The sequence below is a fragment of the Bos grunniens genome, chromosome 5 (genome assembly GCF_055505025.1).
Source record: "Bos grunniens cultivar Pamir isolate PY7600 chromosome 5, Bosgru_T2T1.0, whole genome shotgun sequence".
Taxonomy (NCBI): domain Eukaryota; kingdom Metazoa; phylum Chordata; class Mammalia; order Artiodactyla; family Bovidae; genus Bos; species Bos grunniens.
The window spans coordinates 31,240,345-31,254,352 of record NC_141169.1 but is presented as its reverse complement, the minus strand read 5'-3'; the positions used below and the strand labels follow the sequence as shown (position 1 = coordinate 31,254,352).

The window sequence follows — 14,008 nt, the reverse complement described above, 5'->3', positions numbered from 1 at the left end:
ATGCAGATTGAGCCAATCCTAGACCTTGAGGGGCAGGGAGACCCCGGTTGACACTTAGATACAACTAATGAGGGTTGTGTCATTGCTTCTGTATGTCTGTTCCCTCTCTGTCATGTAGGAGGGGAAAAGGCATTCAACAATGCTGAGCACCTACTATGAGCCTCACAACATGTTAATTGCTTCATGTGCTGCTGCTAAGTCGCTTCAGTCGTGTCCGACTCTGTGCAACCCCATAGACGGCCTCCTACCAGGCTCCTATGTCCCTGGGATTCTCCAGGCAAGAATACTGGAGTGGGTTGGCATTTCCTTCTCCAATGCATGAAAGTGTAAAGTGAAAGTGAAGTCGCTCAGTCATGTCTGACTCTTAGCGACCCCATGGACTGCAGCCTACCAGGCTCCTCCATCCATGGGATTTGCCAGGCAAGAGTACTGGAGTGGGGTGTCATTGCCTTCTCAGAATTGCTTCATGTACAATACCTCAATTAGATCTCATGACACCTCTGCGAGAAAGGTATCATCATTCCTGTTTTACAGATGAAAAAAAACGGAAGCTCAGAGAGGACATGTAACTTGCCCAGGGTCACACAGCTAGTAAGTGCCCGGTCTGGTGACCCGATCTCTTCTTCCATAACCTTTCCCTCCATTCCACCTTAGCCTTAGCTGCCCACTCCCTTAGAAACACCCTGAGAATCTTATCCATAAACGTCCCAGCTCCAGAATCTCGAATTCACACATCCTCCTCTCTGAAAACAGCATCCTACCCTCTCAGTGTCTCTTTTGACCCTTTTATATTGTGACTGTTCTTTGATCTCGCCTGAAAGTCCAGCTGTGGACCTCTTTACTCTCCCAATACCCTGCCTTCTCTTGCCTACACGCCCTTCCTCATCCAGCTTTGAGACCATGGCCAGTCATTTAGCAGCTATCTTGCCAGTAACCTAAATTTCATTTCATACCTGCCTTGCAAACCTCTGAATACATCTAATTGTCTGTTCTGAGTCTTCACCAGAGCAGCCAAGGACAGCAGAAGGAGGAGGGGTATTAATAACACTGGCTAATTCTTATACAGCATGTATTACGTGCCAAGCACTAAGTGCTTCACATACTGGAATCCATTTACTTTTCCAACACTGGGGGGTTAAGGTACCATTATTATCATCCCCACTGATGGATAAAGAAAATGGGGTGAACAGAGGTTAAATCACTCAAGCAAACTCAAAGCATACAGCTAATTAGGTTGAGGAGCCACGACCAAACCCATGCAGCCAGTCTGTCCAGTGTCCGTGTCTTAATCAGTGGGTATTTGCCCAGGGCACTGAGGTTACCCTTTCCTCCTTCCATCAGCCAGGAAGTACTGGGCTCCTGCCACCCTTGTCCCCACGCCACTGCTCTTAGTGGAGACAATCCAAAGGAGGTCCAGATCCTTCCTCACTGTATTTGGGGGCTGAGAATATCCCTCTAGAGATTTGTAATAGTAGTACTGGTAGTAGTAAAATTTAGCTTAAAATTTCAGCCTTTATTATATGTGTCCTAAGTATTTTACATGTATTTATGTAACCCTCCTGACAACACTGAGGTGGAAGCCACAATTATCCCCTTTTGGCTGGAGCTCATGAGAGGACATTACAATAATGAGCCTGTATTTGTACAGCAGAGTGTTGGAATCAGACGGGAAGCGTGGCGGCTGGACTAGGGCCCTTGTTCTTAGCTGTGACACTTTCCTTTCTTCTGGCCCCAGACCTCCCAGGCCCCACTCTTTCTGAGTGTGGAAGAGTAGTCTTCTCCGAGGTGCCAGCAGGCCTGGTTCCCAAACCCAGGTCAGACCCTGGCCTAACAGCTCCCAGGCCCTGCCAAGGTGGCTCTGCTTCCCTCTACTCTGAGGCTTCTGGGTGATGAGCTGGGAGCTGAAGCAGGGGAGGAGATGGGAACCTCACCGGTAACTCCTCAGGCCAGCCCCCGGAGTCTGCCAGCAGTTCCCTACAGAGGTAAAGCCTGAGCTGGTCCTCCCCAGGACTTACCCCTCTGCAAGAAGCACCAGCTCAGACTCCCAGTCCCCTCCGAGGACAGCAGACAGGGGCGGGGTGGGGCCTAGGATGGAGTGCACGGGGCTCCAATGGCAGCTGAGGGTCAGGGCTCAGGGCTGCAGCAGAAAGCACCACAGCTTCCCGTCCCCTCCTCATTCTTATCAGGCCCCCCAGCCCTAGCCCAAGCAGGACCCTCCTCCTCCCCACTTTCAAGACCAGCCCTGGTTTATCCATCCCATCCCCTCTCTCCCATCCTCCCTCTTCCCATTCCCCTGGCAACCAAACCAGACTCATCAAGGAGAAGGACCTGGCAGCTGTGCAGGGAGAAACTAATAGCCCGGAAGGAAGGAGGGGCCTGGGGAGGAGCGGAGGCGGCAGGGATGTGAGCGGGAGGGCGTTGGCCCATCTCGGAGGCCATACAAAGGCAGGAGGCTCCTCTGCCCTGCAGTGCAGAGGAGGTGGCCAGCCAGGCAGCCGCCCTTCTTGTCCAGAGATCCAGCCCGGAGTACCAGACCTGATTCCCCAGACGCCCAGCTCTTGTCCTCTGGGCCAGTCTTACGCAGACCTGTCCTTACTGGAGAGCCCTGGAGTCCCGGCGGCAGCAGCCCCATAGCTCCTGGCAAGCCCAACAGGCCTCAGCACCCGGCTCCTGCAGACCACCCACGCTGCCTCTGTCCACTCCTGAGCAGCCTGTGCCTGCGTTCTGGAAGCCATTTGACATGGAAAGGCCAGACATCAGCCTCCCCACTAACTGTGCAGTGGGGAAGGGTATGAAGGGACGCGTGGTTGTGTGTGTCTAACGTGTGCACATAAATATACGGTGCTATTTTGCTTCTGCATCTGTTTGTGTGCACAGGCGTGCAGCTTGTTCTGGGCCTTTTTCCCTTCATCCCTGAACCGGTGGGGATGGGCACCTTCTCTTTTCTCTTCTCTACCCATCCAGCCCCACCCATTGCTGGGTACCTGCAGCTCCTCAGTACTGGACATGGTCCATCTCGCAGGCTTGGCAGCAGCTGCTGCCCCTCAGCCCCCTCCCCTTCCTACCTCAGGAATGGCCCTGGTTCCCGTAAGGCCGTGACTGAGCAGCGGTTGGTTGGGGGGAGGGAGAAGCCAGTAAAGTCAGACAGCACACACTGGCTCACTGAGCTCGGCCTCCTGCGGGACACAGACGTCTGGAGTGGGACACAGACGTCTGGAGTGGGACCCAGAGCTGGGGACCCTCCGCCTCCTCTGATGTGCCCACCTTGTTAGGGCCTGAGATGGATTTGGGATCTGTGTCTTTAAGGGTGAGACATCAGCAGGCAACCCCCTGGCCAAATGTCCAGGGGAGGGGGAGGGGAAGAAGCCAGTCCATTAGCAGCAGAGCTGGCGCCAGGCAGCAACCCTGCCCAGAGCCCTGGGGATTATGGAGAGACCAGCCCTCCCTCACCCACCTCGGCTGCCTCTGAGCTCCTGTCCCCCAGATCTCCCTGGGTGTGGTGACAGAGGGGTAAGCTGACAGCAGTTGAAAGTGAAGCCTGGCCTTCAGGGGACATGTGGAGTCACAGACTCTGGGGCCTAAGCCAGGCCGATTCTCCATCACCTGGGCCACCTCCTCCCTACTCATGTGAAGCCTGCCCTTTAACCTCCAGTCCTTCTATCTCCCTACCTGGCCAGGTCTTTCAGCCAGGGACCCCCAGTTCAAGTCGGGCCCTCCCATCCTAGGCTCCAGCTCTGGATGCTTGCTAGAAGTCACTGGCCCTCACCCCCCTGCCTGTCTGTGGCCTGTGGTCGCCATTCCTGCTTCCTTCCCCGCCAGCAACAGGGGGAATCAAGTGGGCCAGGCGCCAGCACCAGAGAGGGTGCGGCACTCCCGCTGCTCCGCAGGGGTGGGGCGTCCCCCTCCCCACATAGCCCCACCGTCAGGCCAGTGGGAGGAGCAGCCCAGGCCCCCCCCCTGAACCCGCAGGCCTATAAATCCGCCTCGCAGCGGTCTGCGGCTCCTTCCCCGCGCCCTGACCAGCTCTGCCGGCGGTGACTGCCCATCCTCGGCCGCCATGAGCCACCCGTCGGGCCTCCGGTCCAGCGTCAGTTCCACCTCATACCGCCGCACCTTCGGGCCACCGCCCTCACTGTCCCCGGGGGCCTTCTCCTATTCGTCCAGCTCCCGCTTCTCGAGCAGCCGCCTGCTGGGCTCGGCGTCCCCCGGCTCCTCCGTGCGCCTGGGCAGCTTCCGCGGTCCCCGGGCGGGCACGGGCGCCCTCCTGCGCCTGCCCTCGGAGCGCCTCGACTTCTCTATGGCCGAGGCGCTCAACCAGGAGTTCCTGGCCACGCGCAGCAACGAGAAGCAGGAGCTGCAGGAGCTCAACGACCGCTTCGCCAACTTCATCGAGAAGGTGCGCTTCCTGGAGCAGCAGAACGCGGCCCTGCGCGGGGAGCTGAACCAGGCCCGGGGCCAGGAGCCGGCGCGCGCCGACCAGCTGTGCCAGCAGGAGCTCCGTGAGCTGCGGAGGGAGCTGGAGCTGCTGGGCCGGGAGCGCGACCGGGTGCAGGTGGAGCGCGACGGGCTGGCGGAGGACCTGGCAGCGCTCAAGCAGAGGTCAGAGGGCAGGGCCAGGGCTGGGCGGCGACCGTCGAGGCTGCCGCCGGGAGGGAGGAGCCGCCCCTCGCCTGTCCAGCTGTGCGTGTGCAGGCAGCACCCTCGCCGGCGGGCACTCCCCTATCACCACCACTTTGCTGAGTCTCAGGGGAGGTGAGGGAGGGGGAGTTACTGTGTCTCCCCTGTGTACAAAGGGGCCCCACCCCACCTTCCAGCAGTTTACAGAGAAAACGGGGCAAGTCCATCAGGCTGCCTGAAGACCCCTCCCTAGAGGCTGCAGTAGCAGCTCTGACCCAGATCCTGGGGGTCGCGGTCTGCAGGCTGGGCGGTGACCCCGGAGCTCAGTTTCTGCACACTCTTCTCACCAGGTTGGAGGAAGAGACTCGCAAGAGGGAGGATGCGGAGCACAATCTCGTGCTTTTCCGTAAGGTGAGCTCGGTCTTCCCATCCCCACCCCTACCCACCACCTGCATATCCAGGGTGGCATCTGTGGGCAAAGGGAGGTGACCAGAAGCCCCCAGAGACAGACAGGGAGGGCCAGGCTCTCCCTCGACCTAAGCAACCCCTCCCTGCTCTCGAACCCCTGTAGGACGTGGACGACGCCACCCTGTCCCGCCTGGAGCTAGAGCGCAAGATTGAATCTCTGATGGATGAGATTGAGTTCCTCAAGAAGCTGCACGAGGAGGTGGGTGGACCCAGGTGTTAGGTGCGACTTCAGAGGTTGAGGGTGGTCTCTGGAGCTGGGGGAGCGTTGGAAGAGAAACGAGATTCACTGAGTAGACGTGGGCCCTCCCTCCACCCCCTCTACAGGTGGTTAGACTCACACCCCTGCGCCACCTGGTGGCAAGCAGCGGAGATGCACGCCTGAAACCTCGCCGATGACAGTACCCGCGGGGCTCGGGCTGTGCAGGCCTAAGCGCGCTGCGCTCCCTGGCGCCCCCTTCTGTTCATTCAAGTGTTTCTTCTCTTTTCTGCGCTCCAACTGTGTGGCCCGCGTGGAATCTGCGCGGTGAACTCGGCATCTTGCCCTGGGCGACAGGAGCTGAGAGACCTGCAGCTGAGCGTGGAGAGCCAGCAAGTGCAGCACGTCGAGGTGGAGGCGACCGTGAAGCCCGAGCTGACAGCGGCGCTGAGGGACATCCGAGCCCAGTACGAGAGCATCGCGGCGAAGAATCTGCAGGAGGCAGAAGAGTGGTACAAGTCCAAGGTGCGGGGGTACGGTGGGGGGGCGCGGGGGTGGGAGGGTTTGGGAGGGCCTGGAAGGGTGGGGCGCTGGGGGGAAGGGCCCATCTGGCCCGCTCACGCCCGAGTTGCCACCCTCGCCGCAGTACGCGGACCTGTCCGACGCCGCCAACCGGAACCACGAGGCCCTGCGCCAGGCCAAGCAGGAGATGAATGAGTCCCGACGCCAGATCCAGAGCCTGACGTGCGAGGTGGACGGGCTTCGCGGCACGGTGAGGACCAGGCTGCGCGCCCCGGCCCCGGGGGTGGAGGACGAAGGCTGGGCTCCCCCTATTGACGCCCCCTCTTCACCCACCTCCCCAGAACGAGGCGCTGCTCAGACAGCTGCGGGAGCTGGAGGAGCAGTTTGCCCTGGAGGCCGGCGGGTACCAGGCGGGCGCCGCGCGGCTTGAGGAGGAGCTACGGCAGCTCAAAGAGGAGATGGCGCGACACCTGCGAGAGTACCAGGAGCTTCTTAACGTCAAGATGGCCCTGGACATCGAGATCGCCACCTACCGGAAGCTGCTGGAGGGCGAGGAGAGCCGGTGAGGGGAGGGTGGGGCGTGGTCGGGATGGGTGGGGGTGGAGGAGAGGCGGGTGGAAGGCCAAGGTCCCCCCCAACCCCACTCCGAGTAGCTGACTACAGGTTTTGTCCCCAGGATTTCCGTGCCAGTCCATTCCTTTGCATCCTTGAGTATAAAGACGACTGGTGAGTCTTCCGCGTTTGAGTTCCAACCTGTCTATCCCCTTGTCCATTTCTACCCTGACTGGACTCTTGCTATGGCTCTGCTCAGGGATTGATTCTTGCCTGAGTCCTAGTCTGTCCTCGCCCCTGATCCTCAGGCCCTACCCTTCCCCACTCCTCTCCTCCCAAAGAGATACTCAGTTCAGTTCAGTCGCTCAGTCGTCTTCAACTGTTTGCACCCCAAAAAGATATAGGGGCTTGGATATCCCAAGACTCCTCCCCTCAACCTCTCATCCTGCCCTTTTCAGTACCTGAGGTGGAACCTCCCCAGGAAACCCACAGCCGGAAGATGGTTCTGATCAGGACCATTGAGACCCGGGATGGGGAGGTGAGATGGGCCACTTGAGCCCAGAACCCCATCACTTCCCATAGTATTTCTGAGCCCCAGCCTGGTGTAAGTAATCTTCGGGTGTTTGTGGGTGAGTGATTCTTGGGGTGAGAGTGAGACAGGGAGATGGAGGTGGATGTTCAGACGGGAGCCTCAACTGGTTGAGAGGGAGGGGGTACACCTTGCCACAAAGGAGCTAGAGGGAGGGTGGTGCTGAGTGGGTTGTGCCCTTCACATGCCTCACCCCCCAGCAGGTGGTGACAGAGTCTCAGAAGGAGCAGCACAGTGAGCTGGACAAGTCTCCTCAGAGCTACTGAACTGATCAGAGCTCCCTGCCCTGCCCCAGGCCTCTAAGGCCAAATCCTAACACCAGTCCGAAATTAGTCTCCTCCCTTCTGCATGTGTCCAGGGGATGGCGCCAGTCACCCCTTACCTGGCCGGTGGCCAAGCCCTACCCAGCACTGTAGCTGGGCCTCTCCCTGCCTGTCCATGCCCACATAGGCATGATCCATATGTTCCCCACTCTAGTCCTGCTAAGAGTCTCTATGGTCCCCATTTCTTGTCCTGATAAAAGTCTGTATGTTCCCCCATTTCTCATTCTGGTAAGAAGCTGACCAACCCCAGGACGAGTCTATTCCTGCCACAGCCCCAAGGTTAGTGGGTGGGTCAGGGTCTGAGTTTCACTTTTAAATCAAATAAAACTGTTATCAAGGGAACCCTCTTCAGTGGTGCTTATTTTGTAATGTATAAATATATGGAATCACTGTGTTATATACCTGAATGTAATATAATACTGTAAGTTAGTTATATTTAGGGTTTTTTTAAATCATGGAATTGTAAAGAGAGAGAGAACTCCCCAGTGCACTTGTGTTTGTGGTATGGGAGCGTCCATGCAAAGGAGGCTCAGCACTATTTTCCCCTTGCCTCAAGTCATTTCTTGTCTGACTCTCACTATCTCGCATCTGTGACTCCTGTCTACCCTCCTGATTTTTCTCCTACCTCTCTGTCCATTCCTTCTCAAGCTCCATCCCCCATCTGCAACCCTGAATGACCAAAGCAGAACCCGTCACCTTGCTCTCCACTGTCTGCAGTCATGCTCTTCCTTACGGATTCTCCATCATAGGTGAAGATACCACCAGGGCTTCCATTGCTCAAATTACAGCTCACCTCATTTTATGCCCTTTCTTTTCTTCACATGCTCCAATTCTGTTAATTCTGCTTCATAGCTGTTTCAAGCTTGTCTGGCTCTCCCCGTGCCCACTGCCACCCCACTGGTCCAGGCCACTCTCAGCTCTTGCCTGGGTTACATTTTCTGCCTCAGTAGCCCTTTCCCCTGGTATGGCCCTGCCACCCACACGAACCTGTTCATTGCACTTAAGCAAGCAGATCAGATTCTGCTGCCATCACTCCTCCCCATGCTTGGAAGTATCTGTTTCCATGCTGTCCTCCACTCCATTCCAACCTACCCTTGTCTTGAAGTCAAAATCACTTCTGAATTTAGAATGATTTTCCTCACTCAATTATAGTGCGAGGTACAGAGAGTAAGCCAGAACTCACAGTCTGGGTGGGGGACATAGGCAAATAAGCACACAATTCAACCCTGTGATAAGTGATGTGACTGGGATAAGGAGATAGTGTTGGGGGAACATGAAGAAGAGCACATAATCCAGTCTTGGGGTAGGGATGGCTTCCTAAAGGAGGCACCATCACAATGAGCATGGGAGAAGTAGGAGTTATTCAGGTGAAGCAGGAAGAGGAGGGGGACTTTCTAGGCAGATACATAAGCCATAAGATGAGAGAGAGGGAGTTTGGAAAGTAAAAGTAGTTTTATGTTGCTGAAATGAAGGCTAGAAAGGAAGGAATGGTGTTGGGGTTGGAAGGACAATGAGGGCCAAGTCATTGAGGACCTTATATGACATATTAAGGCACTCAGAATTTATTCTAAGGAAAAAGGAAAGAAAAGGATTTAATGGGTGAAGTATTTAGACCTGTATTTTAGAAAGATCACTCTGGCTGTGGGGTGCAGAAAGAGTTAGAAGGAGATGGAAGACCAGCTCAGATGCTGTTGCAGTGAAACATGCAAGAGATGATTTTGGGCAAAGAGGTGGATAGATTTGAGACCCGTCACCCTAAGGGGTGATTTTCAGTGTAGAGAAAAGGAAATAGCAAAGGTGATCCAAGGTTTTAAAGGGAACAAGCAGACAGATGGTGGGACCTTTCATAGAAACAGGAAAGATTGGTGTAGGGCAATGAGGAGGCCCTAGACAGCAAAAGTAGTTTCGACTCATTCAGGGTGAGATGCTATGAAACCACCAAGGGGAAGGGCTGGCGGGCAGTTGAGTCCACAGGTTTGAAGTTCAAGGGTGATGGAATATTTTGAGATACTGAATCTATCAGGATGCTCTCGGCTACAAGTGACAATAACCTCATTCTTTAAGAAAAAGAAATTAAACATGTATCTCATGTGACCAGAAGCCAGAGGTAGGTGGGCTCTGAGGTTGGTTCAGTAGCTTACTACAGTTAAGTCCCCTACGTATGAACTTTCAAAGATGTGAACGGGCCAGCTGTTGTACTGTACTCTGTACTTTTCCAGGTACTGTACCGTAAGATCTAATGTTTTCTTTATTTGTGTTTTCATGTATTATTTGTGTGAAAAATATTAGAAACCTGTTATACTACAGTACACTACAGCTGATTGTTTTAGTTGGGTGCCTAGGCTAATTTTGTTGGATTTACGAACAAATCAGACTTGGGAATGCATTCTCTGAATGGGACTCCTTGGTATGTATGTAGGAGACTTACTATAAAGTCAAGGACCCAGGCTCTGTCCATGGTTCTGCTCAGCCTTCCTTGGAGGGCACTTTCATCCTTGGGATGGTTCTCTTCATGGTCCAAAGCAGAGTGCCAGCAGCTACTGGGTGATGCTTCTGTTTTCACATCCAGTGAAGGAAAAAGAAAACCTTCCTCCCAGGTATGAGATTTAAGTCCTTTCCTTCAGGCTGTCTGGCAAGGATCATGGGTATGTCTGTTCCTAGAGCAGTAACATTCACCAGGGAAAGCCACTTACTGACTTGGGCTAATCGTCTAATATGGAATGGATGCTGGGGATTAACCACAATATCTACTGCAAATATTGCAACTTCCCACCACTGTCACCCTTCACACACATTCCATATACCCCTTGCCTTCTTTCCTTTTCATTCAGTGGTATTTATAACATCAGAGGAGAAATATCACTGCAGAAAAGCAGACAAAAACTTTAGAGTTTCAAATGTTTAGGTTTTCAAGTGAGCAAAAATTCCAATTTGGAAACATTCACATCAAAGTCTGTGGCCTGGGTTTGTACTGGATAGAAGGAAGGGTTTGTGCTGAGGAGAAGGGCCTCTCAGGTGTTCCATATGAGAGAAAAATGAAACCACTCAAGAACAGTGTATTGGGACTTCCTTGGTGGTCCAGTGGTTAAGAATCCTCCTGCCTATGCAGGGGACCTGGGTTCTATCCCTGGTCCGGGAAAATCCCATGTGCTGTGGGGCAACATGCCCTAGAACCTGTGCTCAGCAACAAGAGAAGATACCACAGTGAGAAACCCAGGCACTGCAAGGAAGAGTAGCCCCCTCTTGTTGCAATTAGAGAAAGCCTGTGCAAAGCAACAAAGACCCAGCACAGCTGAAAATAAAATCTTAAAGAAAAGAATGGTGTATTAAGTGAGAAAAGAGAAGGGCCTTGGAAAGATGCATAGAGGAGCAGAGAAAGTGACTCTTAAGTACTAACTGGCAGAAATGGTAGAAGGCCTTAGGAAGCCAGAGCAAGAGAGAACTTTCACGAGGGAATGGCTAGTCATGTGGGAGGATGCTGGGGACACAGGTTAGCTAATAGCTGGGAAATTCGGGCTTTATCATCAAGGAAGATATTAGACCTCCTGAGGGCAGCTTCAGGCCAGGGTACCATCAGAGACAAAACATTGTCAACTGAAGAGTGAATGAGAGCTGAGGAAGTGAAGAGCAGACCACTCTCTCCCGAGATGTTTGACTGCTAAAAGATGAGAAACAGCTGCAGCCAAGAAAGATCTGTGTTTGAGAAGTGAAATTTTGAAGAAAGGAGAAACTACACCAATAATTCTCAAACTGCAGGTCATGAAATATTATAATAAATATTTTTAGGTCAAGTCAAACATTTTAATAAAGAGAATAGAAAACTTTAGGGTATTGTGAACGTTTTATTTTCAATGTATTTATATATGTATGTTCTAGATTTTCATGCAAAATACATTTTTTATCTTGGATTTTGGGTGAAAAACTGAAAAAGACAAGATTTGAATGTGTTTCAGTGGTGGGGAGAATTAGAAAGAATCAATTTTTCACAGGTGGATCCAGCCACATATTGAAATGGTACAACCTCAGACTTGGCTGTGACTGAAGAATTTGAGGAAAACTCAAAATCCAATTCTAATCAAGGGATCTGATGTTAACCTCAAGAAGACAGGGCTGGGATTTGATTGTAATTAAGAAAGATCATACAGCATTGATTTTATTGTACTCTGCTTGTTGGAGAAGGGAGGTGGTTTTCATGTCAGCTTGTAAGAAGGTCACCTCAAAAGTGAGGATGTGGCCACAGTTACTCAGCAGTTCCTAGAGGGAACTGGTTGTGGCAGGTGTCCTGGAGCCCAGGTAGGTGCCCGTGGTGGTGGTGGAATAATTCCTCAGGGGCCACCTGCTGGGGGTAGGAAAGGGGGCTCAGTTATCTGATTTGGGAAGAATAGAGACTAACCCAAAATCTCAAGTAAAGGGGAGCTCATTGTGATGTTACACATGGGAATAAGGGGGACAAGAATTGCAGCTGCCTGGGGTGGAGTGGGAGTCGCTTCACGGGACCCGAGAAACGTGAGACATGCGCTCTGCAGCCCCATCGGGCCTCACTGAGCATGACAGGTGACCGGAAGCCACCTTGGCGGCAGGAGCACAAGGCTCCCTGACCCGCGGTCCTACTGCTTCTGTTGCTGTTGTCACAAGGAGCCGCACCATCTGCCCTGGCTCTTGCAGACTCAGTCTCTTCTTACTCAGGGCTTCAATTGTCCTACAGCTTCCATGGCCTGACAGCAATGGTGCGCTGACTTCCAGAGCTTTCTCTGGTTCTGTTCTTACCTCCTATCACAGAAGATGTTCACTTCACCAGCCTTGATAGGTTCATTGACGCTCTCCTTGTCCTCTACAAGACACACTGAGAGATACCCAAAAGCCTACGGGCTTCCCTCCTCCTGTGCACTTTCGTTCCCATGGGTAACAAATGTTCAATGCAAAGCAAATGTCAGTTGTATTTGTTCCTAAATCTTTGACAATTATACTTGTCATAGAATCTCAGAGTTTAAGCAGATTTATTTATTTTGTTAAAAAAAATTTTTGGTGTGGAATTTTAAAAAGTTGTTGAGCTTCCCAGATGGCTCAGTGGTAAAAGAATCTGCCTGCCAATACAGGAGAGGTTGGTTTGATCCCTGGGTGGGGAAAGATCCCCTGGTGGAGGAAATGGAAACCCACCCCAGTATTCTTGTTTGGAAAATCCGATAGACAGAGGAGCCTAATGGGCTACAGACAGTCCATGGGATTGCAAAGAGTTGGACAGACTGAGCAACTGAACACACACACATTTTAGAAGTCTTTATTGAATTTGTTACAATTTTGTTTCTGTTTTATGTTTTTTTGGCCGAGAGACATGTAGAATCTTAGCTCCCTGACCGGGTATTGAACCTGCACGCACTACAGTGGAAGGTGAAGTCTTAGCCACTGGATCACTAGGGAAGTCCCCAAACAAATATTTTTTAAGCTAATGAAAGAGTGTGAACAGAGCAATTTTTACTTACCAGATGGTACAGTGGCTAAGAATCTGCATTTAAATCTTGTGTCTTCTTACCAGTTCACCTTGGGGAAGATATCTGTTTGCCTCCATTTCCTCATCTGTAAAATGGAGACAACAATCATTTCCTAGGCTTGTCATGAACATTAAACAAGATGATTTGTGCAGAACTGAGTGACCTTGGCCACAGCGTAGGCAGGAGAATGAGGGGACGTGGTTCAGAATATGGCCTCCTGAAACTGCTCGCCCCAGGAGGGACCCGTCATAAATTATAAACCAGGGACCACAGTTCTAGTGATCCTTCAACAGTGTAAATGTCAAACATTTGTTTTTGTTTTCTGTTTCAAGGGGACAGCTTGAGCATGTGTTGCACACTTTTTCATACTGGATTAATTCTTATTACTACTGTAACAAATTACCACAAACTTAGTGACTCAAAACAATAAATTCAGTATCTCACAGTGCTGTAGGTCAGAAGCCTAAAATGGGACGGATCTGTGTTCCTGATAGAAGCTCTAGAGAAGCCTTTTCCAGCTTATAAAGATTGACTGTCCTGTGGCTGTCTTCCATCTTCAAAGCTAGGACTCACACCTCAGTTAGCATATCTTCTCTGATCCTGATCTTCTTATAAAGATCCTTGTTATTACATTGATGTACCCAGACAATCTAGAACCACTCTCCCATCTCAAAATCTTTAACTTGCATCATCAAAGTTCCTTTTGCCATGCCAATATTAAGGCTGGTGCAAAAGTAGTTGCGGTTTTGCATTGTTGCACTTTGCTGTTTGACATTGGAATACATTCTTAAATAAATGCAGTTACATACAGAATTTTAATGCGCATTTCTTGCTTTATGTTTTTTGCCAGTGACACTACTTGTTGTTTATTTTATATTTATTTTAGACTATAGAAATGACGTTGGACAAAAAGCAAATTGGAGCAATTTTTTAATTCGAGTTCAAAATGGATCTTAAAGCAGCAGAGACAATTCGCAACATCAACAATGCATTTAGTCCAGGAATTGCTAATGAACGTACAACGCAGTGGTGGTTCAAGAAGTTCTGCAAAGGAGATGAGAGCCTTGAAGATGAGGAATGCAGTGGCCGGCCATAGGAAGTTGACAACAATCAGTTGAGAGAGGATCATTGAAACTGATTGCTTGGCATTTGAAGCAAATTGAAAAGGTAAAAAAGCTCAATAAGTGGGTGCCTGACCACAATTCAAAAAAAAAAATCATTGTTTTGAAGTGGTGTTTTCTCTTAATCTACG

At 51.6% G+C, this 14,008-nt stretch overlaps 1 protein-coding gene across 1 annotated transcript; it reads left to right on the top strand.

Moving 5' to 3' along the window:
- Positions 1–3,991: 3,991 nt before the first annotated feature.
- Positions 3,992–7,609, top strand: PRPH (peripherin). Its single transcript, XM_086399624.1, has 9 exons — positions 3,992–4,599; positions 4,968–5,028; positions 5,189–5,284; positions 5,639–5,806; positions 5,928–6,053; positions 6,145–6,365; positions 6,480–6,529; positions 6,814–6,893; positions 7,145–7,609. Exons 1-9 carry the CDS (start codon positions 4,058–4,060, stop codon positions 7,208–7,210), a joined length of 1,410 nt encoding a protein of 469 aa, XP_086255750.1. The 5' UTR covers positions 3,992–4,057; the 3' UTR covers positions 7,211–7,609.
- The last annotated feature ends 6,399 nt before the right edge of the window (positions 7,610–14,008 follow it).

What these genes read in the sequence shown, in the direction of transcription:
- PRPH (XM_086399624.1), top strand. Translation starts at nt 4,058, where the DNA reads ATGAGCCACCCGTCGGGCCTCCGGTCCAGCGTCAGTTCCACCTCATAC. An exon ending in AAGAGTGGTACAAGTCCAAG is followed by an intron (nt 5,807 to 5,927) that starts GTGCGGGGGTAC and finishes CCCTCGCCGCAG; the next exon opens with TACGCGGACCTGTCCGACGC. An exon ending in TGGACGGGCTTCGCGGCACG is followed by an intron (nt 6,054 to 6,144) that starts GTGAGGACCAGG and finishes CCACCTCCCCAG; the next exon opens with AACGAGGCGCTGCTCAGACA.